Source organism: Schistocerca nitens, chromosome 6, assembly GCF_023898315.1.
Source record: "Schistocerca nitens isolate TAMUIC-IGC-003100 chromosome 6, iqSchNite1.1, whole genome shotgun sequence".
Classification (NCBI taxonomy): Eukaryota; Metazoa; Arthropoda; class Insecta; order Orthoptera; family Acrididae; genus Schistocerca; species Schistocerca nitens.
Genome location: NC_064619.1, coordinates 123,731,584 through 123,757,552, shown reverse-complemented (window position 1 = coordinate 123,757,552; position 25,969 = coordinate 123,731,584). Strand labels below are relative to the sequence as shown.

Genomic DNA, 25,969 nt, shown 5'->3' with positions numbered 1-25,969 from the left:
TCAGTTTTCTGTTTATCAAATTTGTTGTGGTTGCTCCAATTTAGGTAAGGGGGAGTATGAAGTAATGTTATAGTATCTCATTGTATATATGTATAAGAGATAACGTAATTTGTAACTAACTGACAGCATCATCTTTAGACAATTTGGATTCCACAAGATGCATTTGTTTTATAAACAAAATGTTTGTAATACTGGTTGAATTACTTTCATACAGTAATATATACAAAAAGTGGCTGCACCAATATACTAGTAATCAACAGCACAACAGTTTATAAGGAGGTGAATTCATGCACAAATTAAATATTAGGAAGTTTGGACACCCTACATACTAATCTATATTTAAAAGCTTAAACACAATAACAAAAAGCATTAAACATAGCATCACTTTTTCTTATGTCTGTATAATACCTATATTATAAATCACTACTAGCAACTTAAAGATACTTGGAAAACTGAAAATAATTAAGAAATGTACAAAAATATACAGAACATATTGCAGGGATGCATTTTTAACACACAACTGGAAATAAACCATGACAAAAAGTAATATGCCACTACTACCCAACAAAAAATCAACAATAGCAGCTTGACCTGCATAAACCGAATAAGGTTGGAAAAGAAAGAACATTCACAAAATGGAAACATTCAAATATCTATTTCAAGAACCAAAGATATAGATACAAGCACACAAAAATATTAGAACTGGACAAAAGAAACAAAATGACAACATTAGGCATTAAGAAATATTAAAAACTGCAGTGTTCAATTAGGATTGTGAAAAGTCTATACACACATGGGAACTGAACTATTTCACAGGTACCTCATATATTTAACACACCAGGATAAGGCATATGCAATGAATTGTACTTTTCAGAGTCAACCAAATGAAGCTTCAGATGCAGACTCCTTGAACTTACAAAAAATCAAGGCTCTGTTAAAGGATAAATGTGAACATCTAACCAAATTACGCAATGATCATAACACTGGAATCACAGCTTTAAAATGCACTCACTTGTGTGGAGGCCCTCAAGACTTAAGAAAAGATTACATTACATTCAATAATATGCAAACTCCTGCCAACCACTACGAATCCATTGCATATGGCAAAACTCTTAGTGGCAGAAATTTAGCTTCAAGTATGAAAATGGAGGGAAACTGTTGACACAGAAAGAAGTATACAATCTATACCAAAGTTTTGACGCTGATGTAAAGTACACACTTCAGTCAATCATTCTTCACAAAGAAACACCAATCTTGATCTGGTTTTCAACTCAACTGACAATCAAAATCTATTGCTGCATCACCCAATAATGGCTTTAAGCTTGGTGCTTACAATGTTCAATGTCAGTGCAGGCTGCAGTACAATGAGCAGATACAACATTGCATTCTGCAACACTGCTGGGAGCAAACAAGGTACATTCATCTTGGACAGAAAGATAATTTGGTAGTTATTTAACACAGCTCAGATGAAATCTGTATATGGACAAAATATAGTACATTCAGGTGTTGTTCCTTAAAGAAAATAATTTAAAATCAGCATTACACAGGTTTTTAACATGGTCGGCTCTGAAAATTTTTTATGGCTGCTTACAAGTCACTATTCATCTCACAAAATATTAAGAATACACCATACCCAAAGGTCTAGGACCCCGCCCCCCTCCTCCCCCATACAAAGCATCGTATGGGCACCCTTGCCAAGATCACACCACCCCTGCTAAGATCCATTAAGTTTTCATAAAGAAAATGCTCACAAATTCCTCTTTCAACATCAGGGCAGGACAATGCATAAACAAATTCTTAACAGCAAATAATGGGTTACCTTAGTGCACAAGTGTGTGTGTGTGTGTGTGTGTGTGTGTGTGTGTGTGTGTGCAGAAAAGCAGACCAGTCTCACAAATAACATGCCTACAAACTGCTCTTCCAACATCAGGATTTCTCAAAGTTTTGTACTGATTCCAATGCTGAAATTTGACTTCTTGTCTATCCAGGAAGTTTCATGTTTCATCAAAATTGCAATTGAGTGACTTGTCTGACACCAAAAGTGTCAAAATTTGCTACACTCATCAACTATCATTAACTGCTTGAACTACTGTACTAGAAAAAGGAGAGAACAACCTGTTCGAGAATCCTCAAATTTATACTGCAATAATAAGTAAGTATACTCACGAAACCCATCTAACACAAGTGTGAATTCCTTTTTAACTGAATCCAACAGATCAACATGAACTGTTGTGAAGAAAAGTTAAATCATAACTTTAAGATTAAATACTGTGGCCTTGGCCTTTATTAAATTTGAATTTCTCCCTAACTAACAAAAAGTATTTTGAAAACATCAGTTAAAAACTCAATCTGAAGAAACTAGCTAGTAGTTCATGGGGAGCTGATGCATCTATTTCTATATTCATCAACTAGGTGTCTACTTCTATATTCATGGACTAGATGTCAAAGGTGGGCGCTGTGATATCACAGAGCTCACCTTTGACACCTAGTCGATGAATACTGTGCCCCAATCTGGTTATGTAAATGTTATACTAAAGCAGTTTACTTTCATCACAAGGATTCTTGTAGAACACTGAAGTTGGCCTCTATCCCATGGTGATATGCAATTTTCACAACTCAGATGACAGGAAATTAACAGTAAGAAAACTGAAAAACTTGCGTCCCCACACCATTCACAATGCCTCTCAACCAAAAGGTCCCAGAAAACCTATCTACAAACTGGCTTGGGTCTAGAAATACAGTATGGCAAAGATATGATAGATACTCTCAGCACTGAGAAAGAACAATGTCAGAGATAGAACACAGCTCCAATTAATCATCACAGTGTCTCAGACGTCTGTAACAAAAATAATAGAAGTAAAGCTGAGAAAAAAGATACACACATTTCTGCATCCAAAATGAAGTACGTGACGAACATCTTTAATGTGTCACAATCACTAGAAACGGACTCTAGAAGGATCAATAAAGTTCAAGAATTCAAATATATCATAGAAATGATTCAAATCAATGGATTAAAAAAGAAGTAAATGACTTCAGAGCCCACAAGATAGAGGCTGTGTATCAACTCTCCTAGTAAAAATTCAGTCTCCATAAACACAAAAGTTAAGCACTGTAATGGTGTAGTATTCTCTAAAGCATCCTCACAACAGAATGCATTGCTTTAAATAGGAGAAATGGAGAAAAAAGCAAAAATACCTTAAAAAAATTCTCAGACAGAAAACAGATGAAAATGGAGAATATGTACACTACTTAGGTGTAACGAAGAACTCATTTAGGAAATTTCTAAAACTTTCAGCCAAATTAAAAAAAAAGAAATAGGCCACTTTCTTTGGACTTATAGAAAGAATGGAGGAAAGCAGACTAACTTAACAAATATTCTAATAGTTAAAATTTTTTATAAATAATAAAAACTAGATCAGTATAACTCAATGCTTTGGAGGAAGACATCCAAATCTGAGAACTTCAGAATCAAAGGTTCTCAAGAGAGGAAAAAAGTATAGTAGACTCTACATTGAAGAACAGAGGAAACTGCAAAGTGAAAGAATGAAAAACATTGGGAAGAAAGAAGTGAAAAGAAATCACAAGTAATTGCTCTCCATGTGGCCCATATTTGGCCAAATTTCTTCTTTTATTGGGGGGTGAGGGGGGGGGGGGAGATGAGGGAGGGTGGGGAGGGAGGGTGTAGGTAAGACTTTCCTCAATCTATGTTGGTTTGAACACCACAGTAGTTTACTAGGCACAATCCAGTTGGAAGTAGTATGCCCTTGCCTTATTAGAACTGTTCAACAGACTTACCAAGCAAATTATAAGAGGACATACAATATCAAATGGAGTTAGAAGCACAGCACAACTTGGCATGTTCTGCATACCTAAATGATGGTCAGAGGTGAAAGAGGCAAGAAGTGTCAAAAAATAAATCCTGACAGGATGGCAACCAAGATTGTTGTACTTGTAGTTTGATACTTATGCAGCATCAAACAATCATGTCACACCGTTATAATAAAGGGATTTAATTTTAATGCGAATATGTGACAATGAATTGTGCATATCACATGCAATGCACTATTGTATAAATTAGGACCCCACAATTTTTGTCTGTATGAGTGTAGAGCTTGTGAACATAATATTGAACATCCAGTCCAGAAGTAGCCTCAACAAAAACATACTGGAATACTCCAAACAGTTTATATTAACATAGTGAGCAGCCAATTGGCTGTAGATTGCTAGGTGAAGATCTATGATCAAAGTCTCCATTTTGTACTTTGGGGTACTATTGTTTTCTGTCAAGCCATTGATTTCTCACACACACAAGAAACAGAATTGAAACTGTTAGTTGTTCAATGCTGTATACATATATTATTTCTCATAAAATCCTAGTTTCACAAGATTTTACTGGTGAAATAGCTGTACAAATGGAACATTCCATAAGCACCTTAATTTCTGTTTTCAGTATAGAGCTAGAATGCATTTTCTATTTAGTTTTGTACAATGTTTTGTGATACTCAGTTGCTTTGACATAATTAAGTAAAGACTAAACATGGCAGTTATCGAACTGCACTTAAAGAAATATATGGCATTTCATTATTTCCAAATATATGAACTGAATGCACTAGCTTCATTGATTATTGTTCAATAAAAACAGTGTGTGCAAGAATTTCTTGCAATGTGAAATAGATGTTTTGAAGTCTTCAGCTGACTGTTACGACACACTTAGGAAGAACCTAGGTTAAAAGAACATGACAATTCCTTCACTCACTTGGATTCCAAAGGAGATTTCATTATCCAAGCTGGCAAACTACTCTGAATCATTTTGATGTAACAATGTTCCATAACATACAAATGAGTACTTATTAATTTTTCATAACAAATTCAAATAATATTGTTGAACAACTTATCCTCTCACCTCCACTGTGAGCTCCTTGCTTTTGATTCAGTAGTGCTAAGATCTTGACCTAGAGGAGACTGGATACTCAAAAAGTAACGCATGTCAGAAGCCTCAGACTCTGATTGTGGTAGCCTAATGATCAAGCATCAAACATGAACAGAAGCAAATAAAGGAAATTAGCTTTAGCACAGACTAAACAAGAAAAACATAAAAATACAAATAACAAAACATCAATGTACCACAAGCTGATAATAAGTAATTTAAATGATAGTGTTACCATATTATTTTAAAATCTTCACTATACTTGAGCTATATATAGCACTGAGAAATTAATCACATGCAGCAGATGTTCCTCACATACCATGAAAAAAGCTAACACAGCTTACTGTTTCCCATTAAAGGAAAATCCCTTACCCATTGGCAAGAGCCATTTGCTACACTAATACTGCCAACCAACTGCAAGCAGTTTATTGAATTTTGAGTGTGTTTGTTCAACATCTAACGTAAGTATAGCAAAGGATTATCAATAAGGTACAAAGCAGTCCTCAAAATAACAAATACCATAACATATTTTGAAAGAACAATGTGCACCAGGATAATATGATTTTGTGAGCTGAAATACGTATAAACCACTAAAATTATAATTTTGTAAATCATTTAACTTGTGACAATTTTGGTTGTGGCATAACTGAGCACATTTAGAATGAAAGGAAAGAAATGACACGAAATACTATTTGTGACATCAAAGAAATATGTAGTTACAGCAGTTGGAATTAAAACAATTCAACCATCGCTGACAAGGACAAAAATTTAAAACTTTACTGCACTTCTAGATCAGAAAACGATTTCACAAAAATGGAAATTCCTGGATGGAGCAAAACATAAAATAAAGTGAAAGGCAACCATTCCCCTGTGGTGGCTGATGTGTACAGCTTAGAAACATGTAACAGTAAACAGTATTCACACTAACTTTTAATCTTTTCTTCATTTACTAGTAGAAGTACACAATCATACACGTAACCACACAAACACCCAAAAGCACTCTCTGGTGGCCACAGTGAGATTGATTATTGATCACTGAAAGCAGCTGACTGAGTTGTGGAGGTGGGGAGGGGGCAGAGGAGGACAAAAGGATGGGGTAGTGTAAAGAGGTAGGTCTTCTACAAGTACATCTACATGGATACTCTACAAATCAAATTTAAGCACCTGGTGGAGAGTTCATCTAACCACCTTCACAATAATTCTCTATTATTCCAATCTCGCACAGCGCGCAGAAAAAACGAATATCTGTATCTTTCTGTGCGAACTCTAATTTCCCTTATTTTATTGTGATGATCATTTCTCCCTATGTAGGTCAGCGTCAACAAAATATTTTCCCATTTGAAGGAGAAAGTTTGTGATTGAAATTTCGTGATAATACAAAACATACTGCCCTTCGAACTTTCTCTATGTACTCCGTTTAGTCGTATCTAATAAGGATCTCACACTGCACAGCAGTATTCTAAAAGAGGATGGACAAGCATAATGTGGGCAGACTCTGTAGTGAATCTGTTAAATTTTCTAAGTGTCTTGTCTATAAGATGCAGTCTTTGTTAGCCTTCCCCACAACATTGTCTAAGTGTTCCTTCTAATTGTAATTCCTAAGTATTTAGTTGAATTTATGGCCTTTAGATTTGACTGATTTATCATGTAATTAAAGTTTAATGGATTCCTTTTAGCACTCATACGGATGACCATAGACTTTTCGTTATTTAGGGTCAATTGCCAATCTTTACAACAGATGACTCCACAGCTGTTCAAATGAAATGAGTACAGAGGGTAGGGTAAAAAAGAGATATAGAAAAAAGGGGAGAGGGTGAAAATTGAGAGGAAGGTAGAGAGAAATGGATGGGAATGGTAAGGGAGGGAAAAGCATTGCTCATGAAAAATTAACTTGCCCTTTTCTCACATGATATACTGAGAACCACAGATGAAGGGCAACAAGCAAATTCCATATTTCTAGATTTCTGGAAAGCGTCTGACATGGTTTCTGATTGTAGCCTGTTAATGAGGGTATGAGCATATGGAATAAGTTCTTAAATAATAGAACCTAGTGTGTTGTCCTTGACCATAAGTGTTCACCAGTGACAAGGGTAACATCATAAGTGCTCCAGGGAAGTGTGATAGAAGCGCTGCTGTTCTCTATATACGTAAATGATTTGGCAGACAGGGTGGGTAGCAATTTGCAGTTGTTTGCTGATGATGCTATGGTGTACAGTAACATGTTGAAGTTGAGTGACTGTAGGAAGATACGAGATGACTTAGACAAAATTTCCAGTTGGTGTGATGAATGGCAGCTAGCCACTAGCCCTAAATAATAAAAAATGTAAATTAATGCAGATAAGTAGGAAGAACAAACTTGTAATGTTTGGATACAGTATTATTACTGACCTGCTCGACACAATCAATTCGTTTAAATATCTGGCCATAACATCACAACGCAGTATGAGGTGGAACGAGCATGTGGAAACTGTGATACGGATGGCAAATGGTCAAATTTGGTTTATTGGGAGAATTTTAGGAAAGAGTGGTTCACCTGTAAAGGAAACCACATATAGGACGCTAGTGCAATCTACTCTTAAGATCTGTATCAGGTCAAACTGAAGGAAAACATTGAAGCAATTCAGAGGCAGCCTGCTAGATTTGTTGCCAGTAGATTCGAACAACACATAAATGTTATAGAAATGCTTCAGGAACTCAAATGGGAATCTCTGGAGTGAAGGCAACGTATTTTTCGAGAAACACTATCGAGAAAATTTAGAGAATCGGCATTTGAAGCTGACTGCCAGATGATTCTACTGCCTCCAACATGCGAGGCTTTCAAGGATGATAAAGATACGATACTAGAAATTAGGACTCATACGGAGGCGTACAGTCAGTCATTTTTCTCTCACTCTATTTGCGAGTGGAACAGAAGGGGAAATGACAAGTAGTGGTATAGGGAACCCTCCACCAGGCATCGCACGGTGGGTTGCAGAGCATCGATGCAGATGCAGTGGGAAGGAAGGAGGAGGGAGAAGCAGAGAGGAGGGAGAAGCAGAGAGGAGGGAGAAGCAGAGAGGAGGGAGAAGCAGAGAGGAGGGAGAAGCAGAGAGGAGGGAGAAGCAGAGAGGAGGGAGAAGCAGAGAGGAGGGAGAGGGGGAGGCAGAGAGGGGAGAGAGGGGGAGGCAGAGAGGGGAGAGAGGGGGAGGCAGAGAGTGGGGACGGGGAGAGAGGGGGAGGCAGAGAGGGGGGACGGGGAGAGGGAGGGGGAGAGAGAGGGGAGGGAGGGAGAGGTAGAGAGGGGAGGGAGGGAGAGGTAGAGAGGGGAAGGAGATGTAGAGAGGGAGGAGGAGGGAGAGGTAGAGAGGGAAGAGAGAGGGGAGGCGGGGAGAGGCAGGGAGGGTGGAGAGGGAGAGGCAGGGAGGGTGGAGAGGGAGAGGCAGGGAGGGTGGAGAGGGAGAGGCAGGGAGGGGGGAGAGGGAGAGGCAGGGAGGGGGGAGAGGGAGAGGCAGGGAGGGGGGAGAGGGAGAGGCAGGGAGGGGGGAGAGGGAGAGGCAGGGAGGGGGGAGAGGGAGAGGCAGGGAGGGGGGAGAGGGAGAGGCAGGGAGGGGGGGAGAGGGAGAGGCAAGGTGAGGGGAGAGGGAGATGCAGGGAGGGGGAGAGACGGGGAGGGGGAGAGGGAGAGGCGGGGAGGGGGGAGAGGGAGAGGCGGGGAGGGGGGGAGAGGGAGAGGCGGGGAGGGGGGAGAGGGAGAGGCATGGGGGGAGAGGGAGAGGCGGGGAGGGGGGGAGAGGGCGAGGCGGGCAGGGAGGAGAGGGAGAGGCAGGGAGGGGGGAGAGGGAGAGGCAGGGAGGGGGGAGAGGGAGAGGCAGGGAGGGGGGAGAGGGAGAGGCAGGGAGGGGGGAGAGGGAGAGGCAGGGAGGCGGGAGAGGGAGAGGCAGGGAGGCGGGAGAGGCAGGGAGGGGGGAGCGGGAGAGGCAGGGAGGGGGGGAGGGAGAGGCAGGGAGGGGGGAGGGAGAGCCAGGGAGGGGGGAGGGAGAGCCAGGGAGGGGGGGAGGGAGAGGCAGGGAGGGGGGAGAGGGAGAGGCAGGGAGGGGGGAGAGGGAGAGGCAGGGAGGGGGGAGAGGGAGAGGCAAGGTGAGGGGAGAGGGAGATGCAGGGAGGGGGAGAGACGGGGAGGGGGAGAGGGAGAGGCGGGGAGGGGGGGAGAGGGAGAGGCGGGGAGGGGGGAGAGGGAGAGGCGGGGAGGGGGGAGAGGGAGAGGCATGGGGGGAGAGGGAGAGGCGGGGAGGGGGGAGAGGGCGAGGCGGGCAGGGAGGAGAGGGAGAGGCAGGGAGGGGGGAGAGGGAGAGGCAGGGAGGGGGGAGAGGGAGAGGCAGGGAGGGGGGAGAGGGAGAGGCAGGGAGGGGGGAGAGGGAGAGGCAGGGAGGCGGGAGAGGCAGGGAGGGGGGGAGCGGGAGAGGCAGGGAGGGGGGGTAGGGAGAGAGGCAGGGAGGGGGGGGAGGGAGAGGCAGGGAGGGGGGGGAGGGAGAGCCAGGGAGGGGGGAGAGGGAGAGGCAGGGAGGGGGGAGAGGGAGAGGCAGGGAGAGGGAGAGAGGCAGGGAGAGGGAGAGAGGCAGGGAGAGGGAGAGAGGCAGGGAGAGGGAGAGAGGCAGGGAGAGGGAGAGAGGCAGGGAGAGGGGGAGAGGCAGGGAGAGGGGGAGAGGCAGGGAGGGGGAGAGGCAGGGAGGGGGAGAGGCAGGGAGGGGGAGAGGGAGGGAGGGGGAGAGGGAGGGAGGGAGGGGGGGAGGTAGAGGGAGGGGGAGAGGTAGAGAGGGGGAGAGGTAGAGAGGGGGAGAGGTAGAGAGGGGGAGAGGTAGAGAGGGGGAGAGGTAGAGAGGGGGAGAGGTAGAGAGGGGGAGAGGTAGAGAGGGGGAGAGGTAGAGAGGGGGAGAGGTAGAGAGGGGGAGGGGGAGAGGTAGAGAGGGGGAGAGGGAGGGGGAGAGGGAGGGGGAGAGGTAGAGAGGGGAGAGAGGGGGAGGGAGAGGGAGAGAGGGGAGAGAGGGGGAGGGAGAGGGAGAGGGGGGAGGGAGAGAGGGGGAGGGAGAGGGAGAGAGGGGGAGGGAGAGGGAGAGAGGGGGAGGGAGAGGGAGAGGCAGAGAGAGGGGAGGGAGGGTGAGGGAGAGGCAGAGAGAGGGGAGGGAGGGTGAGGGAGGCAGAGAGAGGGGAGGGAGGGTGAGGGAGAGGCAGAGAGAGGGGAGGGAGGGTGAGGGAGAGGCAGAGAGAGGGGAGGGAGGGTGAGGGAGAGGCAGAGAGAGGGGAGGGAGGGTGAGGGGGAGGGAGAGGTAGAGGTAGAGAGGGGTGAGAGTGGGGAGAGACAGGGGAGGGAGGGAGAGGTAGAGAGGGGGAGAGAGGGGAGGGGAAGGCAGAGAGAGAGAGAGAGAGAGAGAGAGAGAGAGGGGGGGGAGAATGTCTCCTTGGGGGAGGGGAGAGAAGGTAAACACAATCTGGACAGGGAAGAAGTTGTGTGGAGAGAAGGGAAAAGATATGGTAGGCCAGTGGGAATAGGTTAGTGAAGGTTTAGGTCAGGGAGATTGGGAGAGTGCAGGATACGCTAGAGAAAAATCCCAATCTGCGTAGTTAAGAGAAACCTGTGCAAGAAAGGATTATCCAAATGGTTTGCAAAGTCATGCAGCTGTTGAAGTCATTTCAGATGTCCTGTGCAGCATGTTCGGCAATTGGATGATCAAGTTTGTGGTTCGCCATAATTTGGTTGTAGTCATTCATGTAGGTAAACAGTTGGTTACTTATCATACCCGTACAATAATTGCAGCATAGCTGATATATAACACGACTGTTTACACATTTGGCCCTGTCTTTTACTGAGTAGGTAATGCCTGCAATTGTGGTAGGAGGTAGTGGACAGGTGTATGGGGCAACTTGTGTTCCTGGGCTGACTACAAAACAGTGACCTATTATGGTGCAGGATTGGTAACAGGATGGAATAGGGATATTGGGTGGGTGGAGGGACACCACTTGGGTGATGTCAGTATGATTTTGGGTAGAATATCCTTCATCTTAGGGCATGATAGAGGTAGCTGAAGGCCCAGTGGATGATGTGGTTGAACTTTTCAAGACCAGGCTGATACCGGTTGATCAGAGAGGTACTGGTTGGTGGAGAGTGAGGAGTTACCACGTTTACTGGTGGCAGAAGAGCAGATGGCATGGGAGATTTGTCTATTGATAAGATGGATAGTGTACTGTCTTCAGTAAAAGTTCTGGTAATGTAACTGATGTATTTTGACAACACCTGCCCTCCAATGCAGATGCAGCATCAACAGGTGGTAAGGCTGTAAGGAAGCGACTTTTCGACATGGAACAAATGACAGATGTCAAAGTGGTGGTACCATTGACAGTTGGTGCACTACATATGAACAGATGTATTTATGAATCCAATTGACAGTCTGAGATCTACACACAGAAAGGTGGCTTGTTGAGTTCAGAAGGTCCAGGTGAAGTGGATATGAGAAAAGGTACTGAGGTAATGGAGGAAGAGCACAAGCTGTTCCTCCATTAATTTCAGATCCTGAAAATGTCATAAATCAATCTCAACCAAACACGGGGTTTTATGAGTCCGCTGGATGGGAATAATTTCTCCAGATCGCCCAAAAATAAATTTGCATAGTATGGTGCCAGATGAGTTCTCATGGCAGTACTTATCACAAATTTGTTTATAGATCTGGCCTTTGAAAGTGAAATAATTGTGAGTCAGGATGTAATTGACTATGAGGATTAGGAAAGAGGTGGTGGCTTTGGTATCAGGAAGAAACTGGGAAAGGTAGTTTTCCATGACCTAACGTTATTTTTCAACTCAATTAGCTATCTTCATAGATGTCTACCTCCACCTCTCAGATCACTTCATAAATGCATCTGCTGTAACACATGCACCAGCCACCAACAGCACCTCCACTCTGACACCGGTCACCTGTTCCTCATCAAAACAACTCTTCCTTACAGCCTTGCCATCTGAGAACGTCACATCTTCTTCGACAGCAAGAGTAATCAAAATGTGGTGATAACATTACCAGAGCATTTACTGACTAACAATATCCTGCCCAGCTCATACATAAACAAACTCTCCCATGGCATCTGCTTCTCTGACACCACTAAACCTGTTAAATAGGCACTGACCAGCACTCCTCTGATCACCCAGTTCACTCTCACCTTGAAAAACTCAACCACTTCCATCAGCAGGGCATCAGCCCTGAAATGAAGGACGTACTATCCAAAATCCTACCCATATCACCCAAAGTAGTGTTCTGCTGACTATCCAACCTATAGAATACCCTTCTCCATCCCTATTCCAATCCTACTCCCATTTCTGCACCCCACGGGTCATTCCTTTTCGACTGGCCTACGTGCAAGGCCTGTCCCCCACACCCATCCATCAGCCTCTATTACATTTCCTACCCAGAGAAGCTGAGGCTATGTGCAAAAGTGGCCATGTTACATACCAGCTACGCTGCAATTACTGTGCAGCATTCCATGCGGGGATAGTAACCAACTGTCTACTCTCATGAATGGCCATTGCCAGCTATGACAGACTGTATCTTGACCATCCAGTTGCTGAACAAGCTGCACACCATAACATAAATGACTTCAACAGCTGCTTCACAATGTGTGCCACTTGGATCCTCTCTCCCTGCGCAAGTTTCTCTGAATTACGCAGGTGGGCAGTGTGTCTTCAGCATACCCTGACCTAAACCTCCGCTTACTTGTTTCCTACTGCCTCACTATCTTTTTTCCCTTCTGTTTTGACCACTTCTTTCCTGTTCATATCATGTACAGCCTTCTCCTACAACTCACCCCCCCCCCTCCCCCAATGTGCAAGCACATATTCTCTCTCTCTCTCTTTCTCTCTCTCTCCCCCCCCCCCCCTCCTTTTCTCCATTCTCACCCCCAACCCCTTTCTCCTTATCCCCTCCCTGTCTCCCTCTACATCTCCACTTTCCTCACCTTTATCAGCCTCTCTCCCTTTTCCTGTACCTCTTTTCACTCTACCCTTCGTGAACCTTTGTCTTGCGCAGCAGTGGGCCATCTGTAGTGTTGCTACCTGGTTTTATCTGAAAATTGTGGGAATTTGTAAGAAGGCTGCCACGGAGCAATGCGTTAGCTGTCGCTGGCTCGTAAGTGCCATGTGACGACGTATCAGTTATAGCAACATGTATGCAAAAGGATTGCAAGATGGGCTAGCTGTGCTCACTGAAACCTGCAACACACAGTGGTAATAGCCAAGTGGCAGACGGTATTACCACACCAGGGCAAAAACCATTTTAAGGCAGATTCATTTGGGATCCAGTAGCACCACCATGACATCATGACCACAGTAGTCAACAAGCTGACTGGACACCGCCGGCTGCAACTATGGGCTCGAGACTGGACTGGGACAGCCACCTCCCACACTGAGTCCGTCTTGTGGGACTCGGCGCCTCAGCATCGCCACCCTGCTACCTATGCCTGCTGCTGCCGCTGCCAGACTCCTTCCATTGGGCAGCAGGTCATGTCCTGTCCACAGCAGTCTCCCCTCGTCACCACGGGGACACAAGTTGGGAAACGGTGCACGTGAGTTGGGACTGAGATGCAGAGTCTACATCTACATCTACATCTACATCTACATTTATACTCCGCAAGCCACCCAACGGTGTGTGGCGGAGGGCACTTTACGTGCCACTGTCATTACCTCCCTTTCCTGTTCCAGTCGCGTACGGTTCACGGGAAGAACGACTGTCTGAAAGCCTCCGTGCGCGCTCTAATCTCTCTAATTTTACATTCGTCATCTCCTCGGGAGGTATAAGTAGGGGGAAGCAATATATTCGATACCTCATCCAGAAACGCACCCTCTCGAAACCTGGCGAGCATGCTACACCGCGATGCAGAGCGCCTCTCTTGCTGAGTCTGCCATTTGAGTTTATTAAACATCTCCGTAACGCTATCACGGTTACCAAATAACCCTGTGACAAAACGCACCGCTCTTCTTTGGATCTTCTCTATCTCCTCCGTCAACCCGATCTGGCACGGATCCCACACTGATGAGCAATACTCAAGTATAGGTCGAACGAGTGTTTTGTAAGCCACCTCCTTTGTTGATGGACTACATGTTCTAAGCACTTTCCCAGTGTTCTACAGCTGAATGCAGTCACAGCACAAGGCGGAGGGCAGTGGTGATGGCAGGACCTTGGCTGAGTCGAAGTTCATTGGATTGCTGCCTGCCTGACATCAGCATCACAGGGCATGGACACTTGCACCACTTCAATGGGGCCAAAGGTAGGCATTCACAGCCCATCGCTGGCTCGCCAAGCTGAATTAGGGCATGTCTGTCTCATGTTGAAAACAATGAGATGTGTAATTGAGGTCTAATAAAATATTGCTCTCCACCACTCTATACAGTGGTGACAGGAGAGCCAACATCGCTGCTGCCAGCGGTCAATGGAAGGAGAGGGTATTGTCAGTTGGAGGTGGCTCCATAGGATAGATCAAACACTGCATATTTAGTAACTTGGGGCTTACCAGTATAGAGGACTGCCATTCGATTTAAAGAATGCACCAGCAAAGTTCCAGCATTTGTTAGAGTGTCAAAGTGATCAAATCCTTGTCAATGTTTAGAGTATTTCACTAACATAATTTTTTTTTTTTAAGAGATATGCAAGAACATAGGCAGCAACTGCAGAAGTGCTCAAGAGGTTAAGAGATGCACTTTTAATACTGAGTACTGAGAAGTGTCATTTTGCATTGGAATAAATAAATTACTTTGCTCATGTACTTGGTAAGGATGGTATGAGTACTAATCCGAAATTGATGTACACTACTGGCCATTAAAATTGCTACACCAAGAAGAAATGCAGATGATAAACGGGTATTCATTTGACAAATATATTATACTAGAACTGACATGTGATTACATTTTCATGCAATTTGTGTGCATAGATCTTGAGAAATCAGTACCCAGAACAACCACCTCTGGCCATAATAACAGCTTTGATACGTCTGGGCATTGAGTCAAACAGAGCTTGGATGGCGTGTACAGATACAGCTGCCCATGCAGCTTCAACACGATACCACAGTTCATCAAGAGTAGTGACTGGCGTATTGTGACAAGCCAGTTGCTTGGCCACCACTGACCAGACGTTTTCAATTGGTGAGAGATCTGGAGAATGTGCTGGCCAGGGCAACAGTCGAACATTTTCTGTATCCAGAAAGGCCCGCACGTAGGGTTTCGCAGGGATCGAATGAAGGGTAGAACCACAGGTCGTAACACATCTGAAATGTAACGTCCACCACTCAAAGTGCCGTCAATGCGAACAAGAGGTGACAGACGTGCAACCAATGGCACCCCACACCATTACGCCGGGTGATACGCCAGTATGGCGATGACGAATACACGCTTCCAATGGGCGTTCATTGCGATGTTGCCAAACACGGATGCGACCATCATGATGATGTAAACAGAACCTGGATTCATCCGAAAAAATGACATTTTGCCATTGGTGCACCCAGGTTCATCGTTGAGTACACCATCGCAGGCGCTCCTGTCTGTGATGCAACGTAAAGGGTAACCACAGCCATGGTCTGCAAGCTGATAGTCAATGCTGCTTGAAACGTCGTCGAACTGTTCGTGCAGATGGTTGTTGTCTTGCAAACGTCCCCATCTGTTGACTCAGGAATCGAGATGTGGCTGCACAATCCGTTACAGCCATGCGGATAAGATGCCTGTCATCTCGACAGCTAGTGATACGAGGCCGTTGGGATCCAGCACGGTGTTCCGTATTACCCTCCTGAACCCACCAATTCCATATTCTGCTAATAGTCATTGGATCTCGACCAACATGACAGCAATTTCGCGATACGATAAGCTTGCAATCGCGATAGGCTACAATCCGACCTTTATCAAAGTGGGAAACGTGATGGTACGCATTTCTCCTCCTTACACGAGGCATGACAACAACATTTCACCAGGCAACGCCGGTCAAATGCTGTTTGTGTATGAGAAATTGGTTGGAAACTTTCCTCATCTCAGCACGTTGTAGGTGTTGCCACTGGCGCCAACCTTGTGTGAATGCTCTGAAAAGCTAATCATTTGGATATCACACCATCTTCTTCCTGTCGGTTAAATTTCGCATCTATAGCATGTCATCTTCATGGTGTAGCAATTTTAATGGCCAGTAGTGTAGTTGATATGAGATTTTTAAGCACCAGCGACAGCTGTTGAATGGAGCTGAGAGGAATTATTCTACCACAGAGGGAGAGATGCTTAGCCAGGTGTATGGAGTAACATATTCCAGTGTTGCCTGTACAGGAGGAAGTTTGAAGTAGTGGCTGGCCATGCTGCTATGAAGTGCTTATTAGGTTTGAACACCTGTCACACAGACTGACGAGATGGACATTAATACTCAGTGGATTTGAGCATGAAGTAATACACAGACCAGAGAAGAAATACAGAAATGTGGACACATTAAGTGGAAAGGTGGCAGTGATACAAGCACTAGGTCAGGGCCTTGTTGAGCAGCAAGCAGCACAGAGAATTGATGGCGTATGTAAGCAGTACAGTAAGCAGCAGCTGTTCAGCACTTGTGACAGGTTATTATGCAAGGCGATGGGATTAGGACAGTGTGTGGTTGTGAAGCTAAGGGAAGAGGTGATGAGAGAAATACATGATCACATTTTGGATGGCCATGGAGTGTGCAGAGCAGCAAATCAGAGGATGGCAGAAAAGTACTGGAGGAAAGGAAGAAAAAGTGACGTCCATCAGTATGCCAAGAACTGTGTGCAACAGGCAGATTTGAATCAAAAATACATAGTGTAGCAGAGATTGTTGGAAGTGATGGAACTGTTTCAGTTTATTGGGGTGAATGTGATATGACACTTTAATCAAATTCCAGCAGAGAATCGTTTCATGCTGACTATAGCAGATTATTTTTCTCATTGTGTCAATGCACAAGCATTGGGGAACAGACAGATGTTGAAGTTTGTGGTGCCAGAGACTACAATAACGATCAAGGGACAAACTTCATGTCAGACCCAATGAAGGAGTTTTGTCAGTTGTTGGGAATAAAAAAATTAATAACTAGTCCACTTCATACTCAGTCAGACTGTAAGGTGGGACAGTTCATCAGACGATTGGGAGGATGCTTAATTATTATGTTAACTCCCACCACACAGATAGGGATACATATGTATTTGCCTTTTATGGTAAGTGCATATAATTCAAAAGTACAAACCAGCACAAGATTTTCACCATTTGAGGTGGTATGTGGTGAAAAGGTGCCATTGCCAACAGTATGATTAAGCGGAAAAGAAGCAGGAAAGAAGAGCCAGTCCAAGGGTTTTCAAGAACTGTGAGAGAAGTTTGGAAGAGGGTCCAACAAACGAACACCTAGGCCTTTGAAAGACATGAGGAGACAGTAAAACTTTACCTCAATACAAGGTGGAACTACGAGTGATGTTGTCAAGTCCATATATTCTAAAAGGGAAGCAAAAGAAGCTTGTAACAAAGTACCGGGTCCCATCCCAAGTGACTGAAACCATATCACCTGTGAATGTGAAGCTACAATTACCAACAAGGTCAATGATTGTACATGTTGGACATTTACAACTGTTCAAAAGTGTGCTAGAGTCAATCGTAGGGGGAATATTGGTAGTACCAAAGAAAGGAGCAGAGGAGTCAGCAACAGGAGGAGGAACAGGTACCTCACATGCCTTATTCATTAAGGCCAAGGAGGTACTCAATGCATTTTTTTTATGTTTTTTATGATCCTTGCATTTTTTGTGTAGATTCTTAACATAATTGGGAGTAGGATCATATGTATATGTTAGGGTAAAGGTCATCTCTATTGTGTGTGAGATGCTGATTGGAGACAGCAGATTTCTGGGAGGAGGAAAGAGGATAATGGATACTTTCTTCAGGTTGCCATTCAGCAAGGGCAAAAAAAGAATAATGCCAGTTTTGGTGGTGTCGCACCTCTTCTCCTGGGACAGAATAGGGGCACTGCAACATCACTGCCTGGGTGGAGGACTTTTGTTTTCCAGGCAGCAGGATTTGGCATTGTCTATTCACAAGTGGATGTCAAGTTTGGCACTTAATGTATGGGAACTAAGGAACAAAATAAAGAGGTTGTAAGAGGTATTTTCAGGTCTGCAACAGTTAGCAAGCAGTGATGGAGTACTCAGGGAGCTTTCACAGGAACACAAGAAGTTGCTCATAGTGTATGCCCACTTAAAGGAGCAGGTATAAGAAGTAGTAGGAGAGGCACCACATGAATTACAGAGGAGAACAAGAGAATGGATAGATGCGGGAGGAAGGATATTCAAGACAATATTTGGGACAGCAGATAAGCTGAACTGAACAGCAGAATAGGCAGAAGAGAAGAAATTGTAGATTGGCACTCCACATGGATTGTAAGTTTGGAGAGTAGCATGCCAAACAATACACGTGTGCTTGACAACTAACTAGGCAGTAATAAATTATACAAGAGCATGAGCTAGCATTATAAACTGGGATTTAAGATAGTTCAAGCACGGATGACAGTACTGGGTGTAAGAATAATGCTAACAAGATTGTTGCAGTCGTCAGAAGATAGTATCTGGGAACCAAGAGTGGAGTTAACGAACTTTCAGGAAGCCATTCATTGGGCACTACATGGGCAATTGGGTCCACTCCTATTGTTACCTGAGCAGTATCTGAAGAGACTGAGGAAGTTGGGAAAGAATTAACACTGGAACTACAGTTAGTAGCAGTGCCTAGCAGTCAGAACCTGCCTGTCTACCACCATGAAGCGACCCCGGAAGCAAAGATGGATAGCACGCAGTTGTACATGTCAGTGAAGGTAATGGCAGTGGACAAACACACACTGTTTAGGTTTTACATGGTCCATTCTATCCACGTCTGTGCATATGAAAGAGGATGGTGTGTTAATGATAGTGGGAGACAGGGATCAGCATACAGTAATGAGCGAGGGAAAGTTACAACAATGTCACACGTGTAATCCTTGCGCAGAGGCCGTGCCAATTTTCTCTGTATCGTTCCAATTTTAGTATATGTACTGCCGAAGCGAGCACTACAACAATGCCAAAGTGGGATGGGTCACCATAGGTCCTACTCACTCAGATCCAGATGGGAGGAAACACATGTGCCATGCTATTGTTCAGGGACAAGGCAGAGGGTCGCCCATGTCAAAAGGAGTTGATGGAACCGAAGCCGTACTTCTAGCAAGCAGGTCTGCATTGCAAATACTCTGTGAACAACTATGTAATAGTGGTGGCAACTTGCTACGAACAAGAAAAACTTATGGGAGCAAGAAGCTTGGAGTTCATTCAATGATTCAGACAATAGCTGCAGAGAAAAGGTGGATCACTGTGAAGCAATTAATGCAGCACATTGACCAGTATCAGGATTGTAGGCAATGGGTAACTGTGACCTTGAGTGTCACAATTCCTAGGACCATAATGACATATTTTGTTTTGTATAGCTTCTTTTTTTTTATCTGAGGCAATGAGCCATTCTGAAAACTGATTTCAGGGTAATCCTGGTCCCAGACGACTATTTCCTAAGCGAGAGATGGAGAGTGAATTTGTTACAGCTTAGGGAGGACTAGAAACACGAAGGAAGCAATGTAGGAGCAAGGATGTGGCAACCACACAGACACAGTGGATGACAGATATGCTGAAGTATTTGCAAGGAAGCTGCTATAAAATTTAATGTAGTTAATTTCCAGCCTAGTAAAACCTTCGGAGTGTGCTAGTTATTTAGTTAATCAATGGTAGAAGTTGTCACAGTGGGGTACAGGTCCTGAACAAGACCTGAGGCCCCAGGTCTTCCTGTGGAGAGTGGCAATGTAGTGTCGTTATCCAGTTTTAACGGAAACTCGTGGGAATTTGTGAGAAAGCTGACACGGAGCATTGCGTTAATTTCTGTTGGCCATAAGCACAGTGTGGAGATGTAGGTTATAGCAACACGTATGCAAAAGGATTATAGGACGGCCGATTCACGCTCAGCAAAATCTGCATTGTGCAGTGGTAATAGCCGGAGCGTGCAGGATGCTGACACCACACCAGGGCAAGAACATTTTATGTGCTATGTTACCAGGTGCTGGGTAATAGTGCAACAAGTGCACCCCAGAGCTGTATAAATAACTGTGAATTTTGACACAGATTCATTCAGAGTACAGCAGCATCACAAAAATGCCTGGGGCATGCTAGCAAATGAGATGACTGGGCACTGCCAGCTGCAGCCACGGGTTTGAGACTGGGTCGGTGCAGCCAGCTCCTGCACTTATTCCACCCTGCGGGGTTTGGTGCCTCAGCACCACTCACCTTCTAGTCAACCTGCCACTGACAGATTCCACCCAGGGGGCAGTCAGTTTTGTTTTCCTCTCGTCACCACAGTAGACACAAACTGGGCCCGAGATGACCGAGTGTGGGTGTTCTACAGTGGTAGACAGTCACAGCACAAAGAGAGCATCGCTAACATCAGGGTGTCGACAAATTCGTGGGCCGCTGGATTGCTGTAGTGCACGTAACTCTTCTCCGGGCCAGAAGCTAGCTATCTGTCGGCCATTACCAGTCGGAGTGGGGCTGTCTGCCTCATGTTGACAACAATGAGGTGTGAAAATGAAGCCTAATGACACACTTCTCTCAACCCCGAGTCTGTGACTGGGCCCCTCTGGCCCGTCACTCCATCGCTCACCCTTTGAAGTGGTGCCTGAAATCAGCATCACTCCCACAGAGTGGTGCCGACAGCCGGCACCCTGTTTACACCTGGCATAAGACCTGCCTTTTCTCACTACACTCTCCCCACCTGAATCAACTTAGCAATTGTTTTCAATAATTGATAATCAATTATCAGTCTCATTGTGGCTACAGGAGTGTGTGTAATTTTACTAGAAAGAGAGTAAATGCTTGAACTGTAGTGTGAATATTGTTTCCTGTCACATGTTTCTAGCTCTACACATCAGTCCACTACAGGTGAATGGTAGCCTTTTCAGACAAAGATTTTGAAGTAACAATGCACTAGCAAGCTTATCACTCCATACAGCTTTAATTTCTTATGAACCAGCATTTGGATAATAGTAACTTTTCCTTCACCTGTGAAAAATGGACATTTGACCCTTTTCTGCTGCTACCAAAGGATTAAAAAATTAAAAGCAGGCCTTTCAAATATGTTTCCTTTGTTCTACATTCATGTGTGTAAACTTCAGCAATAGCCAAGGACATCATCCTCATAAGTAAAAAATAGGATTACTATGGTGTCACAGATTTTACTCTCACCCCTTTCTCAGTGCTTCTGACTTTCATTCTCCCTCCCAGTAGGGAAAAGTGTACATAGTAAATTTTAATTCTAATTCCAAGTAAATGTGCAGTTACCGAGTGAATAAACATTTCCTATGAAACAGCAAGAAACCAAAGTCACGAATTAATACATGCAACATGCTACCTATTTGGCATTTATTACAACTAAATTAAATGAAAGTGATAGCAGGACACAAATATAATGTATTTCAAACTCATTCCCTAGCTCCTAACAAGCACTGCACTCAACAGCCCTTTCATAATTGTGACAGTTAACACAGAAACAGCAAAGAGTATCTCAATACCCCTTGCACAGCTGAAAACAGTACCAATAAATTTATATAACAACAAGATCTTTTTTTTCCATCAGATAAAAGTGAACACACCTATTTTTTTTTTTTTTTTTTGTCAATGTGACCTACCCTCTTACTCATAATCTGCTCATATGTCAGGTGCTGATAATCAACTTGCATATCAGTATGAACCACACTGTCCTTAAATAGGCCTATTACTATTGGTCACTCCTTTCTCTAATTAAACAACCAGCTCACAAAACCAGCAACAGAGCAATGTGCGGTTTAACAGAATGATTATGTGCCTTGGCATATTTCAGACACAGAAAGTGCTATTGAAGGTAAAAGTGTTAGAAAAACTTTAAAACTAACTGGAGAGCAAATTCTAAACCTTCCTATTTATTTCCCTCTGAGCTCTGTTAGTTAAGCATCAGGGAAAGAATTTAAAGTTTGTACCAAATGGACAAATTGAACACGAGACCAGTTTATAGTTCATTGGCAGAAACCTATAAATAAATTAGCATGAAACAAATGCAGTAATTCATTAAAACAATAAAACATTTAAAAAATTAAAATAAAACTGAAGCGTGAAAAGAGATTTGCATAAAAAATTGTCTGCTACAGGAAACTACTCCCTAAGACAGATCAAATGGAAATTAAAGAGAAGCATGGATAACATTTGTGTTCATGAAATTGTGTGCCAGTGGATAACAGCTGTAATTTGTGTAATACATGGTACATAAAGGTAATTTTATTGATTGATGAGGATAGTGGAATTAAAGTACACAGTACAGGAAGTATTGTACAATCTCGGGCTATATAATCAGAAAAGTGAAAAGCATCCATCTCGTACAGAAAATCTGGAGATTAAACAAAATGAAATACACACAGTATTGTAACAAGAAAGCACACACCTACATACACACACTTACTCTGTAGGCCACCACAAAGACGAGAAAGGCTGAGGGCAGACACTATCACTTCTTGACTATGTAGTAAGACAGTCACCTTTACAAATCTGCATTGGTCCTCATTTTTCTGATATAACCTTCATCATTATTACAAAAGACTGATTCTCAATAATACAAGAGCAATCCTATCTGTTATTCACAACAATCCCACTTGACTTCATTGAGTACATCTGTGATACATCTGCCCATGTTAATCAAACAAGTAATTCTATGTTGCTCTTGTTTTAGTCTCTATTCTCTCTATTCTGTAAAACCTATTTGGTACAAATCCCAAACACATGAATGATGCTCAATAATGAGTCAAGATGAGAGCTTTCTTAGACCTGACTTGCATTGACAACTCTTGTCCTATTTTTTATTGATTTTGCAATGATTTAACAGATTAATCCCTTTTAACTGAACCAACCAGTTAATCTGGTACCTTGCCCATCAATGTACAACCTGATTGACCTCCTAGCTTCTCTGACATTTCTCCACCCACATTTTGTGCCCTAAATCCACATAACATGATGGTACCTATGAACTTGTGATCTGACAGATCTGCCCCAACTTTCCAAACCCCACCTCCAACTGTCCATTTTTCCTTCCTGAGGAAGGACCTAACTGCTCAAAAAGCTATGCATAATTTTAATGCATCCATTAGCAACACTGGACTGTCATCTCATCAAGATGAATACTACTAAGCCATGCAAATTCTGCAGTTTTACTATTTTCTCACATGAATTTTTCTTGTTGTTGTTGTGGTCTTCAGTCCAGAGACTGGTTTGATGCAACTCTCTACGCTTCTCTATCCTGTGAAAGCCTCTTCATCTCTGAATAACAACTGCAACCTACATCCTTCTTAATCTGCTTAGTGTATTCATCTCTTGGTCTCCCTCTACGATTTTTACCCTCCACACTTCGCTCCAATACCAAATTGGTGATCCCTTGATGCCTCAGAATGTGTCCTACCAACCGATCCCTTCTTCTAGTCAAGTTGTGCCACAAATTTCTCTTCTCCTCAATTCCATTCAATACCTCCTTATTAGTTATGCGATCTACCCATCTAATCTTAAGCATTCTTCTGTAGCACCACATTTCGAAAGCTTCTATTCTCTTCTTGTCCAAACTATTTATTGTCCATGTTTCACATCCATACATGGTTACACTCCATACAAATACTTTCAGAAACAACTTCCTGACACTTAAATCTATACTCGATGTCAACAAATTTCTCTTCTTCAGAAACACTTTTCTTGCCATTGCCATTCTACATTTTATATCCTCTCTACTTCGGCCATCATCAGTTATATTGCTCCCCAAATAGCAAAACTCATTCACCAATTTAAGTGTCTCATTTCCTAATCGAATTCCCTCAGCATCACCCGACTTAATTCGACTACATTACATTATACTCATTTTGCTTTTGTTGATGTTCATCTCATACCCTCCTCTTAAGACACTGTCCATTCTGTTCAACTGCTATTCCAAGTCCTTTGCTGTCTCTAACAGAATTACAATGTCATCAGCGAACCTCAAAGTTTTTATTTCTTCTCCATGGATTTTAATACCTACTCTGAATTTTTCTTTTGTTTCCTTTACTGCTTGCTCAATATACAGATTGAATAACATCGGTCATAAGCTACAACCCTGTCTCACTCCCTTCCAAATCACTGCTTCCCTCTCATCCCCTCGACTCATATAACTGCCATCAGGTTTCTGTACAAATTGTAAATAGCCTTTTGCTCCCTGTATTGACCCCTGCCTCCTCCAGAATTTGAAAGAGAGTATTCCAATCAGAATTGCCAAAAGCTTTCTCTCTGTCTACAAATGTTAGAAACATAGGGTTGCCTCTCCTTAACTTATCTTCTAAGATAAGACTTAGGGTCAGTATTACCTCGCATGTTCTAACATTTCTACAGAATCCAAACTGATCTTCCCCAAGGTTGGCTTCTACCAGTTTTTCCATTCGTCTGTAAAGAATTTGTGTTAGTGTTTGCAACCATGACTTATTAAACTGATAGGTCAGTAATTTTCACACCCGTCAGCTCCTGCTTTTTTTGGGATTAGAATTATTGTATTCTTCTTGAAGTCTGAGGGTATTTCACCTGTCTCATACATCTTGCTCATGAGGTGGAAGAATTTTGTCATGGCTGTCTCTCCAAAGGCTATCAGTAGTTCTAATGTAATGCTGTCTACTCCTGGTGCCTTGTTTCGACTTAGATCTGTCATATTCTTCACACACTATCATGTCTCCCATTTCATCTTCACCTTCATCTACGTCCTCTTCCATTTCCATAATATTGCCCTCAAGTACATCGCCCTTGTAGAGACCCTCGATATACTGCTTCCACCTTTCTGCTTTCCCTTCTTTTCTTAGGATGAATTTTTCTTATCATGAAAATAATATTATGTATGTTCCCACATCTGCCATGTGAAAAATGTGATAGCAGTTTCTAACAGATAATCATTACATGTGAAACTAATTAACTAATGTAAGAGCAATGTCCAATGCTAAAAGAAAAGTCAAACCTATGGCAGTTATAAGTCACATTTTATGTTTTGACTTATTTCCACTGATGTCTACCACCATATTTCTCCACAACGACAGTTTGCACTGGATAGCCATTCATTCATTCTCTGTGTACTTGGTGTATACAGTAGAGGCTTGTCTAAAGGACTTCATGCTCCAGATCTGTTCTTATGGTGAGCATAAGACGTTGTGATGTAATTCTCAAAATGATTTTTAATCTGACTGAAATGCAGAACATGAGTTTTGCAGTTAGAAAACGCGAATCCTACTGAGAATCATCATAAATGAGTTACAGTCTGCGGAAAATATGCAATTACTCACATTCATTATATGCTAATGCCAACAAATAACAAAAATTAAGGGTGATGTATGCCAATAAAGCATGCATCTTGTTGTAGAGTTTCAACATACAATACTACACAAAACAATAACAACTAAAACAGACACAAAAAAACAAACAAAACAGACACACACACATGAGAAAGCAAACACATGTCTACAAGCTTGTCATGGTGTCTTTTAAAGAAAAATATAGCAGAAGTGGAAGCTTATGTGTATCATCTTCACCTGGGTCGTTGCCGTTCATGACCTGATGGGAGAGGCTGCCATATCATACCTGTACCAGTCCGCACTCCTTTGCCAAAAGTAGGATCTTCCTGCAAATGAGAAATGACGAAATTCATCTATCTTTAGAAGAGGCACAGACCTCTGTATGCTGTTGATGATTAACCATTTTCAAATTCAAGACTAAAAAGTCAAGGAGTTGGCTCACATAAAGAGCACCGAAAAGTGCTGACAGGTATTCACAGGTTTCACAGACCTTTGGGCTAGTATCTAGAAAGTTACACGAATGTCTGTTTCACAGTGTTTGTGCTGGAATGCTTCACTGGGTGTAGTAGAATTACCATGATGTGTTATTTCAGGGTCACACTGACAAAATAATGTATGGATGTGGTTGGTAACTGAA

At 43.3% G+C, this 25,969-nt stretch overlaps 1 protein-coding gene and 1 pseudogene across 1 annotated transcript in view; both read right to left on the bottom strand.

The window, feature by feature from the left end:
* Positions 1–25,969, bottom strand: part of LOC126263224 (piezo-type mechanosensitive ion channel component) — a 686,714-nt gene that overhangs the window by 182,312 nt on the left and 478,433 nt on the right. Inside the window, exons 33-34 of the mRNA XM_049960308.1 lie at positions 25,570–25,658; positions 4,904–5,017 (exon numbers count right to left, since the gene is read on the bottom strand). Of these exons, the coding sequence (XP_049816265.1) occupies positions 4,904–5,017; positions 25,570–25,658 (203 nt within the window). The remainder of the gene's footprint in view (positions 1–4,903; positions 5,018–25,569; positions 25,659–25,969) is intronic.
* Positions 18,897–18,997, bottom strand: LOC126191754 (U6 spliceosomal RNA; annotated as a pseudogene).